An 18,397-nucleotide genomic window follows, 5' to 3' on the forward strand; every position below is an offset into this window, starting at 1 on the left:
ATCAAGACGAACACTCAGACCAACTTTCATACAGATCTCATGAAAAATATGGCCTTCAGAGAGGTCACAAGGTTTTTCTATTATTTGACCTACTGACTTAGTTTTTGAAGGCACGTGACCCAGTTTCGAACTTGACCTAGATATCATCAAGATGAACGTTCTGACCAATTTTCATGAAGATCTTGTGAAATATATGGCCTCTAGAGAGGTCACAAGGTTTTTGCTGTTTTTAGACCTACTGACCTAGTTTTTGAAGGCACGTGACCCAGTTTCGAACTTGACCTAGATATCGTCAAGGTGAACATTCTGACCAATTTTCATGAAGATCTTGTGAAATATATGGCCTCTAGAGAGGTCACAAGGTTTTTCTATTTTTAGACCTACTGACCTAGTTTTTGATGGCACATGACCCAGTTTCGAACTTGACCTAGATATCGTCAAGGTGAACATTCTGACCAATTTTCATGAAGATCTTGTGAAATATAAGGCCTCTAGAGAGGTCACAAGGTTTTTCTATTTTTAGACCTACTGACCTAGTTTTTGATGGTAAGTGACCCAGTTTCGAACTTGAACTAGATATCATCAAGATGAACATTCTGACCAACTTTCATAAAGATCCCATGAAAAATGTGACCTCTAGAGTGGTCACAAGCAAAAGTTTACGGACGCACGCACGCACGCACGCACGACGGACACCGCGCGATCACAAAAGCTCACCTTGTCACTTTGTGACAGGTGAGCTAATAAAAAGGGGCTTAACTCTGTCAAAATTCAAATCAGAGTTATAGGAATTGTTTCTCCTTGTGTAGACTTTGAGAGTAAATAACTACTTTAAGTTTCAGAGATATATGACTTTATCAAAAACTTAAACAAACGGCGACGCCGATGCCGGGGCAAGTGCAACAGCTCTACCTTTTTTTTGAAAAGTCGAGCTAAAAAAGGAAATCAGAGGATACTCTATGCCTTTTAACAAATTTACAATGTTTGACAATTTTTTTTCTTAAAAAGAGAAAATCGACTTAAGAGGAAGAATCACATCCCTGTTTATGTCAACTGTCATGAAGGACATTTCCTTAGGCTGAAATCAAGTTGTCTAAGTATAAGCCTGGTTCAGCTGTGTGGACTAGCAAGTATAAGATCATACATTCTGTTTAAGTAGTACAATAATCCATAAATGTCCACTTGTCGGTACAAGATTCATGTAAATAACATTTTTTCCCATAAAATCAACAATTACATGTAACTCCATGATTGTAACACATAGATCAAGATGTATTGCACCAGAAAATAACAACATTTTCCTGTCAACCAAACACACACTTAAGAGACAGTTTCAAATATCAAAGATAACGTGACTATAATATTCCCAATACAGTTTTCAGAACCTGTTTCTAATTTGGTGCATTGTAAAATCAATCATTTTCACGAAGGATTAATTTTTGCTATGACAGCTAACTGTTCGATTTACAAAAATAAATATGATATTGTTTTTGTTGTTATAAATAACCATTCACCTTTCTCTAGTGAGCATTATATTTCCCATAGTCCACCATGCAAAGCAATTAAATTTTTAAACATTTATCTATTTGAAAGGCGTTAAAATTATGATAAAGTCGCTTAGAGTTGATATGCCACTATCATGATGAGTGCAGTCAGGAAGAACATTCCTTCTAAAGACGCATCTGGTGAACAGAATGAAAAGGAATCAGACATTAATGTTATAAACAAGAAAATATGTTCAATTAATTCCAAAATCGTTTTTTACAACTGGAAAGGAAATATAATGTTAACACAAGTTTATGCGAAATGAATGACAGAATAATGATTAGCAAATTCATGGATCATACTTGGTCATTCATTTTGCATGAAATTGAAAAAAATATGTTCATTTCTTAAATACAGCAAGCTCTCAGCCCCAAGAAAATAATCTGACTTTACTGTAGTAAATGTAAGAAATGTAGGGTATGTATATTTGAAATCTACAAATACTTTTCCAACATTAAACAGGGGGTGTTATTTAGACACTGCCTGAAACTTAGAAAACTAACCCAAGAGTGACACTAAAGGCTTTCAAGTGTTCAGTAAAATGCATGTAGTATGCATGAATGCAATATTCATCTGAACGAAGGAAAAATAGTTCAAATAATTCACAAGTACAGCAACTCTACCCAGTCTGCAACTTCTATCCATGTTCAACTTTAGTGTTCACATATAAAAAGTTTGTATATGAAAATAAGGGGTAATCAAAACTCTATGATGTATTGGTGGGGGATGTTCATAAAAATCATGTAATACACACACCCCTAGTGAGAAAACTGCCTCTAAAAATATCAGATTTCTCCTTTAATTCATTGTCTGTATCAATGTCTACCTTGCTTTCATAAACTAAGCTTTATTAACACACCCTCTATTAAAGTCTCAAGTACATCAAGAGCAAAAATAAAAATATTTCTGTAGCGAGCTGACTGAATTAAAACAAAAACAACTATCAGTTGAAAAGGTTGAAATTTCTGTGATAAAATAATTTTTACATAAAAATATAATTTGGCATTGAAGTCCATACACAAGAGAGACAATCTCTAACAGTAAATTGTGCACACATTTCATATATCTTGTTGAATGAATTGAATCTTGATTTTCTTGATTAATCTCCATTGGACACTTTGCTGAAATGTGTTTCTTACTTCTATTAGTTATACATGTATCTATTATATAACCACCACACTGTAATTTGAGCCCACAATGAGAAAACCAACATAGTGGCTTTGCGACCAGCATGGATCCAAACGTGCCTGCATATCTGCGCAGTCTGGTCAGGATCCATGCTGTTCGCTTTCAAAGCCTATTGCAATTAGAGAAACCGTTAGCGAACAGCATGGATCCTGACCAGACTGCGCAGGCTGGTCTGGATCCATGCTGGTCGAAAAGCCACTATATTGGTTTTCTCATGGCGCGGCTCATTTATGTTGTGACAGTGCCAACTGGAGGAAACAATAGATTATCTAGGTAACTATGGTAAATGTGGGTGATTTATTATTATGTAATAACAAAAACAAACATAATAACATGTTACCATATTTATCTCTCCTGAATTATTTTTTCTATTCCACCCTATCTACCCTGATTCTTCAAATTTAAATGCATATAAGAATTGGTAATGTATTAAGATAATACTTTTTGTTTCCATTCTATTGCTAAACATTTCAAGCATACTCCAAATAAACAATAGCTTTGACAATTAATAAAATTCTATCAGTCATATTTTCAATTCATTTCAGTTTCTTCCTCAAGTTGTGTCTTGTAATAAATGTAAACTACCTTTGAAAAAGACAAACCTGCCTTAACTGAGATCTTTTGTCATAAGTAACCATTTTGGCCATTTCCCTTGAATGGCTGCTTTACACAGGTTGGACTGCAGTGTATTTATGTAAATTTTACATGTTTACTTTCAAAGGTGAAAAAAAATCTTAATCTCTTTTTATATAATAGCTTATTATTTTTCCATGTTTACAGAGGTAGTATTCTTAATCAAAGTTGGTTGTAAAAGCTCATAAGAGCTTATGTTACTTGTAGTCCTGCCAACTAAAAATAAATCTTATCTTAATCGTAATAATTATTATTATTATACATTTTATTAAAAATTTATCTCAACATTTTAAACAGATTTGACCAAAAAAAACAACTGAAAAGTAGAAATTTACAAAAATTTTGTGTTTTTTTTTCATTCAAAAATTTTATATTTCAAAACAGTTAATGAAAACAATCTACCTAGTGTGGAAAAGTACCAATTAACAGTTGAAAAAAGTACACTAGTCTTATCAAATATGTACAAATTCTACTTTGTGTGTATAACATTTGATAATCTATAAATTACCATAACATTTCCATATAAAAATTACAACAAAATCTGTACAAAAATCAGCAATGATAATTGTCCTGCTTAGCACTAGGGGTGCATCAATAAAGGCAGAACTAGGACAGTTTGCTACCAGTCATTGCTTACACTATCATATTAAATTTATAGAAAAAAAAATTAAAACAGAAGCCTGTAGGTTTTAGTCATTTAAATAAGAAAACTTCTGGTTGAATTGTCAAGTGTAACTTTTACAATTATTATAAAAGGCAGTGCAGTGGGATGACAGACACTGTCTAACTGTTATGCAATTAATGCAATTTCTCAAAATTAATTATTTTGTGTATTTTTCAAGTGAGATATAAGTATTTAAAGTTAACTTTTGTCCATTCCCTTTATCATTTATTTCCTGAATGCATAACACAGTAGCCAGCTGTTTTAAAATTCTACAGACTCCAGGAGTGTTTTTGTAATCTTGGGTTCTGTGTCTATTACACTTATAAAGGTCACCAACAAATACTGCAAAGAACTTCTTGAATCACCTAGATCATATACACAAGTTTTTACTTTCTAATACAAACTATATTTTGAAAATTAGACAAATTGAAAAATGTGACCCTTTAAAACTTTGGGAGTATTTTAGCCTATTGGTTCTACTTATCCAATCTGAAATTTATAGCAATATAAGTGCACAGTAACAAACTGTCATATTTCGTGCCCTCAAAAAATTAAATCAATGTAAATAATAAAATGGTGCGCAGCTCACACAATGCACAGCTGCCTTTTGTAATGGTGAAATAACAAAAAATATGACATGAAAAAAACTTCTCTAGAGACACAAAGATCTGTTCCATTTGAGGAACACAGCCACTGTTTCATTTAGTTACATATTCCACACATATACTTTCAGTTTCTTTGAATTCATGTAATCTTGATAACAAAAAAAGTTATTTCATCACTGACCTACAGTGTTAAATTTTGCTTCCATTTCTTTTCTAAAATACATTATGTTGCACAGATGTCTTTATGACAGTCAACTCAAAGATCCAGGAAAGAGTGTTAGACATCATCTTGTAAAAGCAGAACCCTGGACCATGTTACTTAAGCTTTATCCGCTATTTAGACAGTCCACAGGCTAAATTTTGAAATATTTTCTACAACCCCCATAAGCTGAAAACCCCAAAATTCATTGTTATCTGAGATATTGCTACAAGTAATTGATATATGATGCACAGATGTATAACAAGGTTATCTGCTGGAAAGCTTTCAGCTGGATAAAGAATTAGAGCAACTTGGTTCAGATCCTACTACATTAGAATAATTAGTTACTTCTAAATCTTCATACAGTATTAAAGACATGAAAAGACCAAATTAACCCTTAGCCTGCTGGCGGCAGATGATTCTGCCTTTGCGACCAGTGCAGACCAAGATCAGCCTGCACATCCGTGCAGTCTGATCATGGTCTGCACTGTTCGCTATTCAGTCAGTAAATTTTCAGTGAAAACCCCTTTGAGTAATAAGTGGTACTGTCCAAATTGAAAGATGGACCAGCCCATTATAGAAATATAGCAGGGTAAGGGTTAAATGAGATATGTAAATGAAACAGTTTGTGTCTGACAACTTTCCACCATGGTTTCCATTTTGTGTTGTGATGTTTGATGATGCAATGATGATGCAATGACTGTCCTCATGTAGGTTAATATATTTACTAATAAACGACGACTTTGTGTAAATTTCTACTGAGTACTGATCGAACATCGTTACAGAATCGTAGAGAGTCAAGCAACGGTAGTAAACAAAGCAAACAGGTGTCTGTGGCATCGCTAAACCAAGACGTAATTGGTATAGCATTATCTGAAACAAAGACCAGAATATTGTAATAGAAACTAATGAAAAATTAATGCCATTCACTACATAAATTAACTTTGTATTAATCATTAATACCTACATTTGCAAATTTTCAATGACCTTTTATCTTCATTATGATTAATTCTGAAAATATTTATTTTAATTTCTTTTTTTTTTTTTTTTTTGGTATGGAATTAACACCAGTTTTCAACAGTGTTTCAACTACGTAACTATCTTCAGTTAACCCAGTCTTTGTGCCTGGATTTCATTATAACTACTTGAATTCTGAAAGTAAATCAACACTTCTCCACATGTTTTCTCCACAAGTTTCAATGGCTGAGAACAACTGACTTCAGATCTTGACATATGTGCTTGAGAAATAAACTTTCTTATGTGTTTTAATTTTGTTTTGGCCGTATTGACTGAGAAAAAGATGCTCAATGTGGGGTACCATGGTTACTAATCCAGAACCATCATTCTACAGATTTGGCACTGATATACTGAAGCATTTTTTGTTTGTTTTGGGTTTAACACCATTTTTCAACAGTATTTCAGTTATGTTACGGCGGGCAGTTAACCTAACCAGCGTTCCTGGATTCAGTACCAGTACAAACCTGTTCTCCAAATCTACCTGCCAACTTCGCCACATGAATCAGAGGTGGAGGATGAATGATTTCAGACACAATGTCTCATCAAATCGTTACGGAGAACATACGCCCAGCCCGGGGATCGAACTCACGACCCTGCGATCCGTACTCTCCCTATTGAGCTAAGCGGATGGGCGGTATATTTAAGGAAGATTCAGAGTTCAATAAGTCTAGTTCCAGAAAAGGAATAACAGACACCAGATTTCTGGCAAGTATATTTCTGTAAACTGTACGTTTTCGATAGCAAACATATTGGAAACAAATTTTTTGCTTCATAACTAAAGATGTATAAGTTAACTCGGTAGTATTTCACACAGAGTATTTGCATCGTCTGATAATACCCTGGCATGACTGATAACACCTCTCCGAGTCCCCAAGTTTGTTATCGTCTATGAAAAGTCATATGATGTAATTACAACCAATATTAACAAGAGCTGTCACAGGAGACAGCGTGCTCGACTATTTTGATGCTGGATAGTGAAACTGGGCTCATCTGAGGAAACTAGAGCTGTCACTGGAGTGTTTAATGACTCCAATTGTGGATGAAGATATTGCACAATAGCCTGAGTCTATGTCAAAAATATCAACTTAAAGTAATAAGAGAGGTAAAGATAAAATGTATCAAAACACTATATAAGTATATCCTAAGCAAAAAGGGGCATAATTCATTAAATATTGGTGCCAGAGTTGTGTAGCTTGTGTCATATAGTGTGGGTGATGATGTTGAACAACTATTTTAAGTTTGAATCAAATCCATTCAGTAATAACAGAGACAGAGTGAAAGTGCATCAAACCTTTAACCTAAAATTCTAAGTAAAAAGGGGGAATAATTAATAAAAAATTGGTGCCAGAGTTATGCCCCTTGCATCATATGGTGTGGGTGATGATGTTGAACAACTATTTTAAGTTTGAATCAAATCCATTCAGTAATAACAGAGACAGAGTGAAAGTGCATCAAAACTTTAACCTAAAATTCTAAGTAAAAAGGGGAAATAATTCATGAAAAAATGGTCCCACAGTTATGCACCTTGCATCATATGATAAGGGTAATGATGTTGAACAATTGTTTAAGTTTGAATCAGATTCATTCAGTAATAACAGAGATAGAGTGAAAGTGCATAAAACTTTAACCGGAAATTCTAAGTAAAAAGGGGAATAATTCATGAAAAATTGTGCCAGAGTTATGCATCTTGTGTCATATGATGTGGGTGATGATGCTGAACAACTATTTTAAGTTTGAATCAAATCCATTCAGTAATAACAGAGGTAGAGTGAAAGTGCACCAAAACTTTAACCTGAAATTCTAAGTAAAAAGGGGGAATAATTCATGAAAAAATGGTGCCAGAGTTATGCACCTTGTGTCATATGATGTGGGTGATGATGTTGAACAACTATTTTAAGTTTGAATCAAATCCATTCAGTAATAACAGAGATAGAGTGAAAGTGCATCAAAACTTTAACCTGAAAATCAAAGTGAAAAGGGGGGATAATTCATGAAATATTGGTGCCAGAGTTATGGCCCTTATGTCACATGATGTGGATGATGATGAGGAATAAGTATTTCAAGTTTGAATCAAATCCATCAAGTAATTACAGAGATATGTTGAAAAAAGAGAAAGTGCACCAAAACTTTAACCAAGGTGGGGACGCGGAAAGACGCCGACGCCGGGGCGAGTAGGATAGCTCTCCTTATACTTCGTATAGTCGAGCTAAAAACTGCAAGAAAACACAAGACTTTAAAGTGGATGTGGACTTTGAAGAACTTTCTAGGTTTAAGCTCTTGAATAAACAAATTAACAGTTTGTGTCCGAGAACACACAACGTGATTTTATACTTCTTATGGTTAGTAAACCTACACCTGAATTTATAAAATTACTTCACGCTATTTAATAACTTTCTTTAAAATAGTTTTAGGTTTAAATGTAAACACAAAACCACAAAAATACCTGGATAAGCTCTGTATGCTACAGGTGAATTGTCTAGTATAAATATACTGGAAAGATCACGGTTAATGGCAGAGAGATCTTTAGTGTAGCTACCCGCTGCTAAATTACAATGCTGAAATAGAGAAAACATGTCATCATTGTTAACCCTTACTCTGCTAAATTTCTATAATGGTCTTTTACAAAAATCTATTTTGATGGAAAAGTACAATTTGCTTTCTCGTTCTTTATCTCGAGTTATATACACATGTCAAACATTTCAAGGGTATAAAATTTAAAGTCGCACCAACACAATTATAGGTCATATGGCGACTTTCAGCTTTGATGGTGGAGAAAGATCCCAGGTGCCTCTCCGTGCATTATTTTATCACGAGCGGGCACCTGGTTAGAAGCACCGACCTTTTGTAACCCAGCTGGATGGCTTTCTCACATGAAGAATTCAACGCCCGAAGTGAGGCTTGAATCCACATGCATGAGGGGCAAGTGATTTGAAGTCGGCGACCTTAACCACTCAGCCACGGAGTCCCTGAAATCGGGGACAAAATTCTATGCCACCTGTGTTTGTTACTAACCTGCCTGTAATATCTTCTATTTAATATTCCTCTGTTATTATCTAGCTTGTCAGCCACTGCTGCCCCATATATCTCCATAGAGGCAGTAAATACCACTAAATCATACCACTGACTCACCTAAATAATACAGATAACAGATATCAACAACTTTACAAGGAAGATTGCAAGCATGTGTTATTAAATCACTTTACATAAATCATCTTAATCATTAACAGGCTAAAGAAATTTGCAACCAGTATAAATAATTAAACAAGAGGACCATGACGGTCCTGAATCGCTCACCTCTTCCCACATGACCCAGTTGATAAACATTCAGACCAACTTTCATACAGATCCCATGAAAAATATGGCCTTTAGAGAGGTCACAAGGTTTTTCTATTATTTGACCTACTGACCTACTTTTTAAAGGCACGTGACCCACTTTCGAACTTGACCTAGATATCATCAAGATGAACATTCAGACCAACTTTCATACAGATCCCATGAAAAATATAGCCTCTAGAGAGGTCCCAAGGTTTGCTATTATTTGACCTACTGACCTAGTTTTTGAAGGCACGTGACCCACTTTCGAACTTGACCTAGATATCATTAAGGTGAACATTCTGACCAATTTTCATGAAGATCTCATGAAATATATGGCCTCTAGAGAGGTCACAAGGTTTTTCTATTTTTAGACCTACTGACCTAGTTTTTGATGGCACGTGACCCAGTTTCGAACTTGACCTAGATATCATCAAGATGAACATTCAGACCAACTTTCATACAGATCCCATGAAAAATATGGCCTTTAGAGAGGTCACAAGGTTTTTCTATTGGCCTGGTGCACAGTAAAGTGCCCAATTCAGCAAAAAATCATGTACATAGCCCCATCTTTCAAACAGTACAAGATAGAACTATGAAATAAAGTTTATAAGTAAGGTATGATACAGATGTAGATGTGGAGGTGAACATTTCTCATGAAAATTTAAAAATAAAGTAGTGCGACAAGTTTAAGTAGGCAAAAATTAGCCATTTTTGCATGTAACGGGTTAGCATCTAAAATTTCATCATTTTTGTAAGCTGTCTCACAGAAATTCTGTTCTTTTTTACATCTTCACTATTAAATTTTGTGAAAGAAAAATATCTTTGCTTTCATTTGATATATAACATCATGTTCTTCTGTATTTCTTGTTTTGAGAATCATGGTTTGAACCAAAGTTGTATGGATGTAATGCCCTAGAAATCTGAAAATGTTATACTTAAAAATGTGAAGAAAAAAGTAGTATCTTTTGGTGCTAGAACATGTGGGATGGCCTTGAAAAGTTTGAAAAATATGTAAGTTGAAATAGTCAATGTATCATTTCTGTACATCAAGTCTATAAATAAATATAGCCGAATATCTCATCAAAAGTTAGTTTGTGACAAAAAATCCGTAATGTCCGTCCCCCTACCATAAACTTCATTAAGTGTTATAAAACTAGAAATTTGCAGCACATTTTTATTACATATGATGACATGAGTAACATTTCCAAAAATTGTATAAATCCATCAAGCAGTTTTTTAGATATTGACAAAAGTGTAAAAGTTATATGTAATGTCCGTCCCCGTAATGTCCGTCCCCACTTATCATTGATTTTAAATGTTGTATATATATTGTTATTTTCTATCAAATTCAATTCCTTTTATTTCTGATTTACCAGTAAGAACTGAAATTTTTTAAAAAATGCATTTAAAATCAGTAAAATACATTGTTTTGTGACATTTTTTCTTAAAAACACTGTGTGTAAAAAAAAAATGTCAAAATTTGTTGAAATCTTCAGCAAAATGAATCAGTTTCATACATGAATTTTACTTTCATATAAAGAACTCATGAAAAAACATGAAAAAAGACTAATGAGTATATATATAAAGTAAAACTTTCCCAAACATTATCTATAAGCACATTTAAAGTGTTGGGGGACGGACATTACATTTTTTTACTAAAACTACATGTTGAAAAAAGTAAGTAGAGTTTTAGTCATCTGTCTTCTTGAAATTTATAGTGTTGTAATTTATAAGTTTTAACATCATATCCAGAAAACTATGCCCCCCTTTTGTCCCTTAGTAATTACAAAAACGTTCTGAAATGCTACCATACTGTTTAAACACTTGATCCCCCTCCCCTAGTGCCCTACTGTATATTTCTTATCTTTTATATTTTCTCTTATATTTTCATCAACACAATAAAGGGTCATAAGATGCATCAAAATCATTCCTTAATTAAAACAACATAATTAATTAGTGACCTATTGAGATGGCAACAACATGCCATAAAACACAGGTGGCCATAGAAGATCACAAAATCACACTTTCTCAACAGGGTGCCAATATACAAGGGACCATAAAACCCCTAAACTGGATCTTAATTGATCATTATGGAATCTTTACCTAAAACAACACTCTTTGATGTAAGTGTTATAATCCAGTGTATTGTATAAAATTAAAACCCCTAGTAAGGATGTATTTTGCCTTTTTTGCCAAGGACTTCCCCTTTTTAAAAAAAAGTATTATATTAAATTAAACAGTGAAAAATAAAAGATTGGTACAAGTATACAAACAAGTATACAAAACCCCCCAAAAAAACAATGTTTTTTCAATCATAGACAGAACATTATTATGTTATCATTATTTCTTTTTGTACCATAAACACAACACTGATAGAAAGCTAAACTGATACAGTAATGTTATGGTCATCTACATTTAATATGCTTGTATTCTACTGGAAGGTTGTTAGATATGGATTATATTTATGGGAATGCGTGTACTGCATGTATGTTTTTTTCTTTGAAACAGAACAGTACTTGCATACATATAATATGCAGTAAAGAATTGATTGTAAAGCTGATTTTGACAAATACTGCTTAATACTAGCAGAATACTTTTTGAAAATTAGTAAAAATGAAATACTTCAATCTTGCTTGCTTTTTAACTGCTATTTGAATGAATGTCTGAAATGAATTTCCTTTATCATTTAGTAAAACCATTTATTATATTTATAGACATATTACCTATTGAAATGACACAAATGTTTCCTTTGTTAAGAAATTTGAATTTTAGAGTAATTTATGTTCCAAAGTAGTTATAAAAGCTGAACCAGTCATTTTATGTAATGTCCGTCCCCCGTTTCCGGCACTATTTATTTATGATATTTTCTGCTTAAATGTAATATAAATAAGGGTATTTATGTTTCTACTTTGTTGTTTGTATTAATTAATTGCTTTAAAGGTGTTTTCCTGCTGTAAATGTTCCATTTTCCAAATTTTATATTAAAGTGAATTTTACAATTAACAGAAAATAATCGTAATTTCAAAGAAATTAGCTATTTTTAAAAAAAATATGGAAAAGCAAAGAGTTAAGGCATATATTTTCTTCATCTGTGACTTCAAACTATTAGAAAATACACATAAAAGAAGTGGTTTTGCATAAAACATTTACAGTAGGAATCTAATTTGAATGACAGTGTAATGTCCGTCCCCAACCCGACATGGCAACTTAAATCCACTTTTTTGAAAAAAATTCCCAAAAAGTTATCTATTTGGGTACTGATCCTTGTGCACAACATGTTGAAGTGTAGAAAAAAGGTATTTTTCAAGGCAAAGTAAAAACTTTATTTTTTGACTTAATTGCTAACCCAATTGGGCACTTTACTGTGCACCAGGCCTATTATTTGACCTACTGACCTAGTTTTTGATGGCAGGTCACCCAGTTTCGAACTTGACCTAGATATCATCAAGGTGAACGTTCTGACCAATTTTCATGAAGATCTTGTGAAATATATGGCCTCTAGAGAGGTCACAAGGTTTTTCTATTTTTAGACCTACTGACCTAGTTTTTGATGGCATGTGACCCAGTTTCGAACTTGACCTAGATATCATCAAGATGAACATTCTGACCAACTTTCATAAAGATCCCACAAAAATGTGACCTCTAGAGATGTCACAAGGAAAAGTTTAGGCACGGACGGACGACGGACGCTGCGTGATCACAAAAGCTCACCTTGTCACTATGTGACAGGTGAGCTAAAAATGACAAAAAAAATGTTTGATTTTTTGTTTGTATAATAAACAAAATGGTGAAGGGCTTCAAAACCCAAGATTTCAACAGCTTTTGTTTGTTTTTGTTAGGTTTAACTTAACACTGACACAATTACACTTTTATAGGTCATTTGGTGACTTTCCAGCTTTTTGTGGTGGAGGCGACCCCCGGTGCCCCTCGGCACATTATTTCATCACAGGTGAGCACCTGGGTAGAACCATCAACCTTCCATAAGCGAGCTGGATGGCTTCCTCACATCAAATATTCAATGCCCTGTGCGAGGCTCAATCCCACATCGGTGAGGGGCGAGTGATTGAAAGTCTGCAACCATAACCACTTGGCCACGGAGACCCAAAAGAAACAGCTATTGAACAGAGTTTATGTCTTACTGAAGTTGGATTTATTGGTTAAATGGAGCAAAATGACTACAATACTTACAACTTCAAGAAAATAATCTACATGTGGTCTTTTGTGTACAAAAAATCTCACCGGATGCCTGTCTATCATAACCTGCAATAAAAAATAAATGTTTTTATAAAATTTTCTGCAAACACTAAATGTGCCAGAATTTTTTCATACAACTTGCAGCAAGCTGTCTCATGCTCCATAAATTAAAAGAAATATTTAACATTACAGGGAATGTAAACCGTAACCAAACTACAACAGAAAACACTTCAGCTTTCAATACTGTAGCAATTCCCCAATTCCTATCGCTTTTATTTTCTAACTATAGACATACTGTGAAACACTGGTCAGCAGGGTATCTAGCTCAAGCTCCAGGGCACACTTGAGTAATTTGTATGAACCTCTTTTGTTTTACATGTACTTATATTTTCTATGTTTATATCCATAGAAACCCTACATACAGTAACTTGAGCATTTTGCTCATCCCTTGCGACCTCAAGCAATGTGTGTTTATTGCCTGCTTATATCGAACTTTGTCTGCTGGAAATTGAATAATTCAAACACCTGCCTTCGCTCAAACTCAATGTCAGCCCCCAGCAGAATCCCTATATAATGAATATTAACTTTGTTCGATGGCTCAAACTACTGGTAGTTCGAACATATTTTTCTGGTCCCATTGAGTTCTAGCAAATGAAGTTTGACTGTAAATGAATTTATACTTACTATAATTAGCATACCGTAAACTCAATTACTTGAAAAGATACCTTTAATACAAAATCTGGAGGTGTTCCTGGTTTTACTGTCTGTCGTATAACTCCATCATGATGTGAATGTATTAATGTCTCATCTAAATCTAATACTAAAGTCTTCCTTCGTAGCATACCTGCAACAAACAAACTTCAGACTTGTCCAACACACAGGCATTCCTTTCTTTTAAGGCCACAATGTCATGTACTAAATGGTAAACCAGAGCCAACATGATCAAACAAGTTACTGAGTTTACAAGTACTACAGAAATTTAAATATTAACAAACATTCCGATAAGTTCTGTGACTTCTGTCATGAGATACTCACATATTTCCCAAAATTAATCTAACATAAGCTTAAAAACTCTGTCATGTGTCAATGAAGTGGTTAAGTTTTACTGTATGTTAGGTTTTCTTAACCCTTATCATGCTGGACACGATTGATTCTGCCTCTGCAACCAGTGTAGATCATGATCAGCCTGAATATCCATGCAGTCTGATCAAGATCGGCAATGTTCGCTATTCAGTCAGTATCTTTTTGGTTAGCACCCCTTTTAACAGTTCATGCCCAAAATGGTACTGTTCAAATTGTGAGGTGGACAAGTTCATTATAGAAATTTAGCAGGGTAAGGGTTAAGGCATTTTCACTTGGCATAAACAGAAATCTCAATAAATTTTCATATAGAGTTACCAGGATTTCTGTCACACATACAAGTTAAAAAGTTTATATTTTTTCTGTAGCTATGCAGTTTACATTTTTATGCAGGTTTTTTAGGAAATATACATGTAATATATGTTTATCCATAAGAAAACATATATTTTTATGATTTTCAAGCTATAAACCAATGCTAAAAATATACTGTATTTCTCTACTTACTAAGCCTATGCTTTGATAGAGGTGACAGCGGTATAACTTCATACTTGACTGTTTGGTGTTGTATAACCTGAAGCAAGAACAAAATTTATTTTGTAAAGTTAACCAAAACTAGAATGTCAGAGCCAAAACTGGGCTAAAAACACTGAGCCATTTTTTTTTTGCATGGCCTGTCATGGGGAAGCAACATCCCTCCCACATTAAAATTATTGTTTTTAGTTTCCACCAGTAAATGGTGATATTCTAGCTATACGTTGAATTTTTTGTAACGAATGTATGTATACATCTAAAGTTTGTAGTGCTTTCTTAAATATAGTCTTGTGTTAAACTGTTTGTAAATTGGGTAGAACCAACACAAGATCATTCTATCCTTGTAAAGACATACAAACTGTTCATAGTTTAAAAAAAACCATTAAATTTAAACAATTCTTTAGTTTTATTTTGGTATTTCCATCAAGTGCATCAATAAAATTAATGCAAAATTCATCTAACCAAAGAGCTATACAAGAGGACCATGATGATCCTGAATCGCTCACCTCTTCCCACATGACCCAGTTTTGAGTATGACGTCATTTTTTCTATTATTTGACATAGTGACCTAGTTTTTGAGCTCAAGTGACCCAGTTTTGAACTTGACCTAGATATCATCAAGATAAAAATTCTGACCAATTTTCATGAAGATCCATTGAAAAATATGGCCTCTAGAGAGGTCACAAGGTTTTTCTATTATTTGAACTATTGACCTAGTTTTCGAAGGTACGTGACCCTGTTTTGAACCTGACCTAGACCTATCGTTAAGGTGAACATTCTCACTAATTTTCATGAAGATCTCATGAAAAATATGGCCTCTAGAGAGGTCACAAGGTTTTTCTATTTTTATACCTACTGGCCTAGTTTTTGACCGCACGTGACCCAGTTTAAAAACTGACCTAGATATCATCAAGGTGAACATTCTGACCAATTTTCATGAAGATCCATTGAAAAATATTGCCTCTAGAGAGGTCAAAAGATTTTTCTAATTTTAGACCTACTGACCTAGTTTTTGACTGCAGTTGACCCAGTTTCAAACTTGACCTAGATATCATCAAGATGAACATTCAGACAAACTTTCATACAGATCCTATGAAAAGTATGGCCTCTAGAGATGTCAAAAGTTTTTTTTATTATCTGACCTACTGACCTAGTTTTTGACGGCACGTGACCCGGTTTCAAAACTGACCAAGATATCATCAAGGTGAACATTCTGACAAATTTTCATGAAGATCCTTTCAAGGGTATGGCCTCTAGAGAGGTCACAAGGTTTTTCTATTTTAAGACCTACTGACCTAGGTTTTGATTGCAGTTGACCCAGTTTCAAACTCGACCTATATATCATCAAGATAAACATTCAGACCAACTTTCATACAGATCCCATGAAAAATATGGCCTCTAGAGAGGTCACAAGGTTTTTTATTATTTGACCTACTGACCTATTTTTAGATGGCACGTGACCCAGTTTTGAACTTGACCTAGATATCATCAAGATGAACATTCAGACCAACTTATATACAGATCCAATGAAAAATATATGGCCTTTAGAGAGGTCACAAGGTTTTTCTATTATTTGACCTACTGACCTAGTTTTTGAGGGCACGTGACCCAGTTTCGAACTTGACCTAGATATCATCCAGGTGAACATTCTGACCAATTCTCATGAAGATCTTGTGAAATATATGGCCTCTAGAGAGGTCACAAGGTTTTTCTATTTTTAGACCTACTGACCTAGTTTTTGACCGCACGTGACCCAGTTTCGAACTTGACCTAGATATCATCAAGTTGAATATTCTGAACAATTTTCATAAAGACCCCATGAAAAATGTGACTTCTAGAGTGATCACAAGCAAAAGTTTACGCACGCATGCACGGACGACGGACGCTGCGCGATCACAAAAGCTCACGTTGTCACTTTGTGACAGGTGAGCTAAAAATAAATAGATCGGCAGCTTGAAAGGCATATAGAGCAAATCTCGCCAACATCCTGTGATAACTGAATGAGATCTCGTTTACCGGAAGTGATGCATTCTCCATGCGCCATTTTGTATGTGAAAGCAATTATTCATCGGTAAATTAATTAATATCACTGTGTGACTACGCTTCTTTTGATGCGAAGAAACGTGTACTTTTTGTCTTGAGCCTATTTCACATTAAACTAATGTTGTTTTAGAAGCTAACATGCATTTTAAATGTAGTTTTAAAGGTACAAATTTTAACTCCATGCTCGCCGATGTTTGTTTTTACTAAGATAACGCCGATTCACGCTCCGACACGAGATCACGCGAGATTACAGCCAGTTGCAATTCTGTGTATTTTATACTTCTTTGATCTAACTAATCACTTCCATGTATCAAAAGCATGACTTACATGAAATATGTTCAGAAGAAATCATTATCACGTATACCACTGAACATTGTATTTATTCAACAGTGTTATTGAATTATCTGAGAATAGATCTCCAAGTTCATAAGACATTTTGGGTCGGGCCAGAATTTAAGGTAGGTCGGAACTGACCATATCAACATTAAAGGATAAATCCCGTTTTCCGGTATTTCTGTAAATAGGGTCAGGGGGGCTGGCAAGATTAACAGATATAAAGACCGTGTACAATATTAGCAATTATTTTTGCCAGAAGATAAGGATTTAGGGAAGTTCTTACTTTCTCACAATGGAAATACTATTCTACGACCTTGCAACATTTTTTTGCAAAAATATCTGTTAACACTACCGCCATGTAGCGTAATTGCCGATACCCCCCTCACCGTAAAACCGGGAATGGGCATTTATTGGTGGTTAATACCGGAAAACGGGATTTATCCTATAATGTCGATATCGAGAATACCGGAAACAAACAATTTTTTTTTAGGCCCAACTTCTTTAATATTATCTCGGACAATGTACAAGAAGTGTGTATGTTTGGGTTTTTTTACTTTTGACAGGCAGATAAACTTTTATTTGAATGTACACTTAAAATCAGACAATTAAATCATGCCATCTTCAAAATATTTTAAAGATCATTTCTATTTTTCACACTGAATGACTGATTTTTTTAAAGAAATGACAATTTGTGATGTTGCAAATTATCTTATAACACTGTTTCTCAAACTTTAAAGATCTGACAAAGGTAACTGTAATGGTCGAAATTTGCTGTTGTCATGTGCAATAATACAAGTGTTTATTTACATACCGAGCGAATTTGACGTTTGAAACAGTAGCATATGAAACTCCATATCTTAGCTGCCAATACAAAGAAACCACGCAAGCCCATAACAATATACTTGATCATGAGTGCAGATAAATCATCTGGCAGCCCAAATCAGGTGAAGATTGCGCAAAAGAACGTCAGAAATAGATGTATCGGCGACTATTTAGAAATTTGCAAACAGCAACTTGCACAAGGCAGCCATTGATCTCCCACAATTC

The 18,397-nt window shown here is 34.3% G+C and overlaps 1 protein-coding gene across 1 annotated transcript; it reads right to left on the reverse strand.

Moving 5' to 3' along the window:
- Positions 1-227: 227 nt before the first annotated feature.
- LOC123527659 (CTD nuclear envelope phosphatase 1-like) lies at positions 228-18,384 on the reverse strand. The gene is made up of 7 exons (XM_045307267.2): positions 18,162-18,384; positions 14,945-15,011; positions 14,086-14,204; positions 13,355-13,426; positions 8,864-8,980; positions 8,295-8,406; positions 228-5,707 (listed from the first exon to the last, which is right to left on the reverse strand). The coding sequence occupies exons 1-7, from the start codon at positions 18,258-18,260 to the stop codon at positions 5,562-5,564; spliced, it is 732 nt and encodes a 243-aa protein (XP_045163202.1). The 5' UTR covers positions 18,261-18,384; the 3' UTR covers positions 228-5,561.
- Positions 18,385-18,397: the final 13 nt, after the last annotated feature.

Source organism: Mercenaria mercenaria, chromosome 14, assembly GCF_021730395.1.
Source record: "Mercenaria mercenaria strain notata chromosome 14, MADL_Memer_1, whole genome shotgun sequence".
NCBI lineage: Eukaryota > Metazoa > Mollusca > Bivalvia > Venerida > Veneridae > Mercenaria > Mercenaria mercenaria.

Excerpts from the sequence above, each read along its gene's own strand:
- LOC123527659 (XM_045307267.2), bottom strand. The coding sequence starts at position 18,260 with ATGATCAAGTATATTGTTATGGGCTTGCGTGGTTTCTTTGTATTGGCA. Across the intron at positions 13,427-14,085 it reads CTCCAGATTTTGTATTAAAG|GTTATGATAGACAGGCATCC; the intron begins GTATCTTTTCAA and ends TTTTTATTGCAG. Across the intron at positions 5,708-8,294 it reads AGCATACAGAGCTTATCCAG|ATAATGCTATACCAATTACG; the intron begins GTATTTTTGTGG and ends TCTTTGTTTCAG.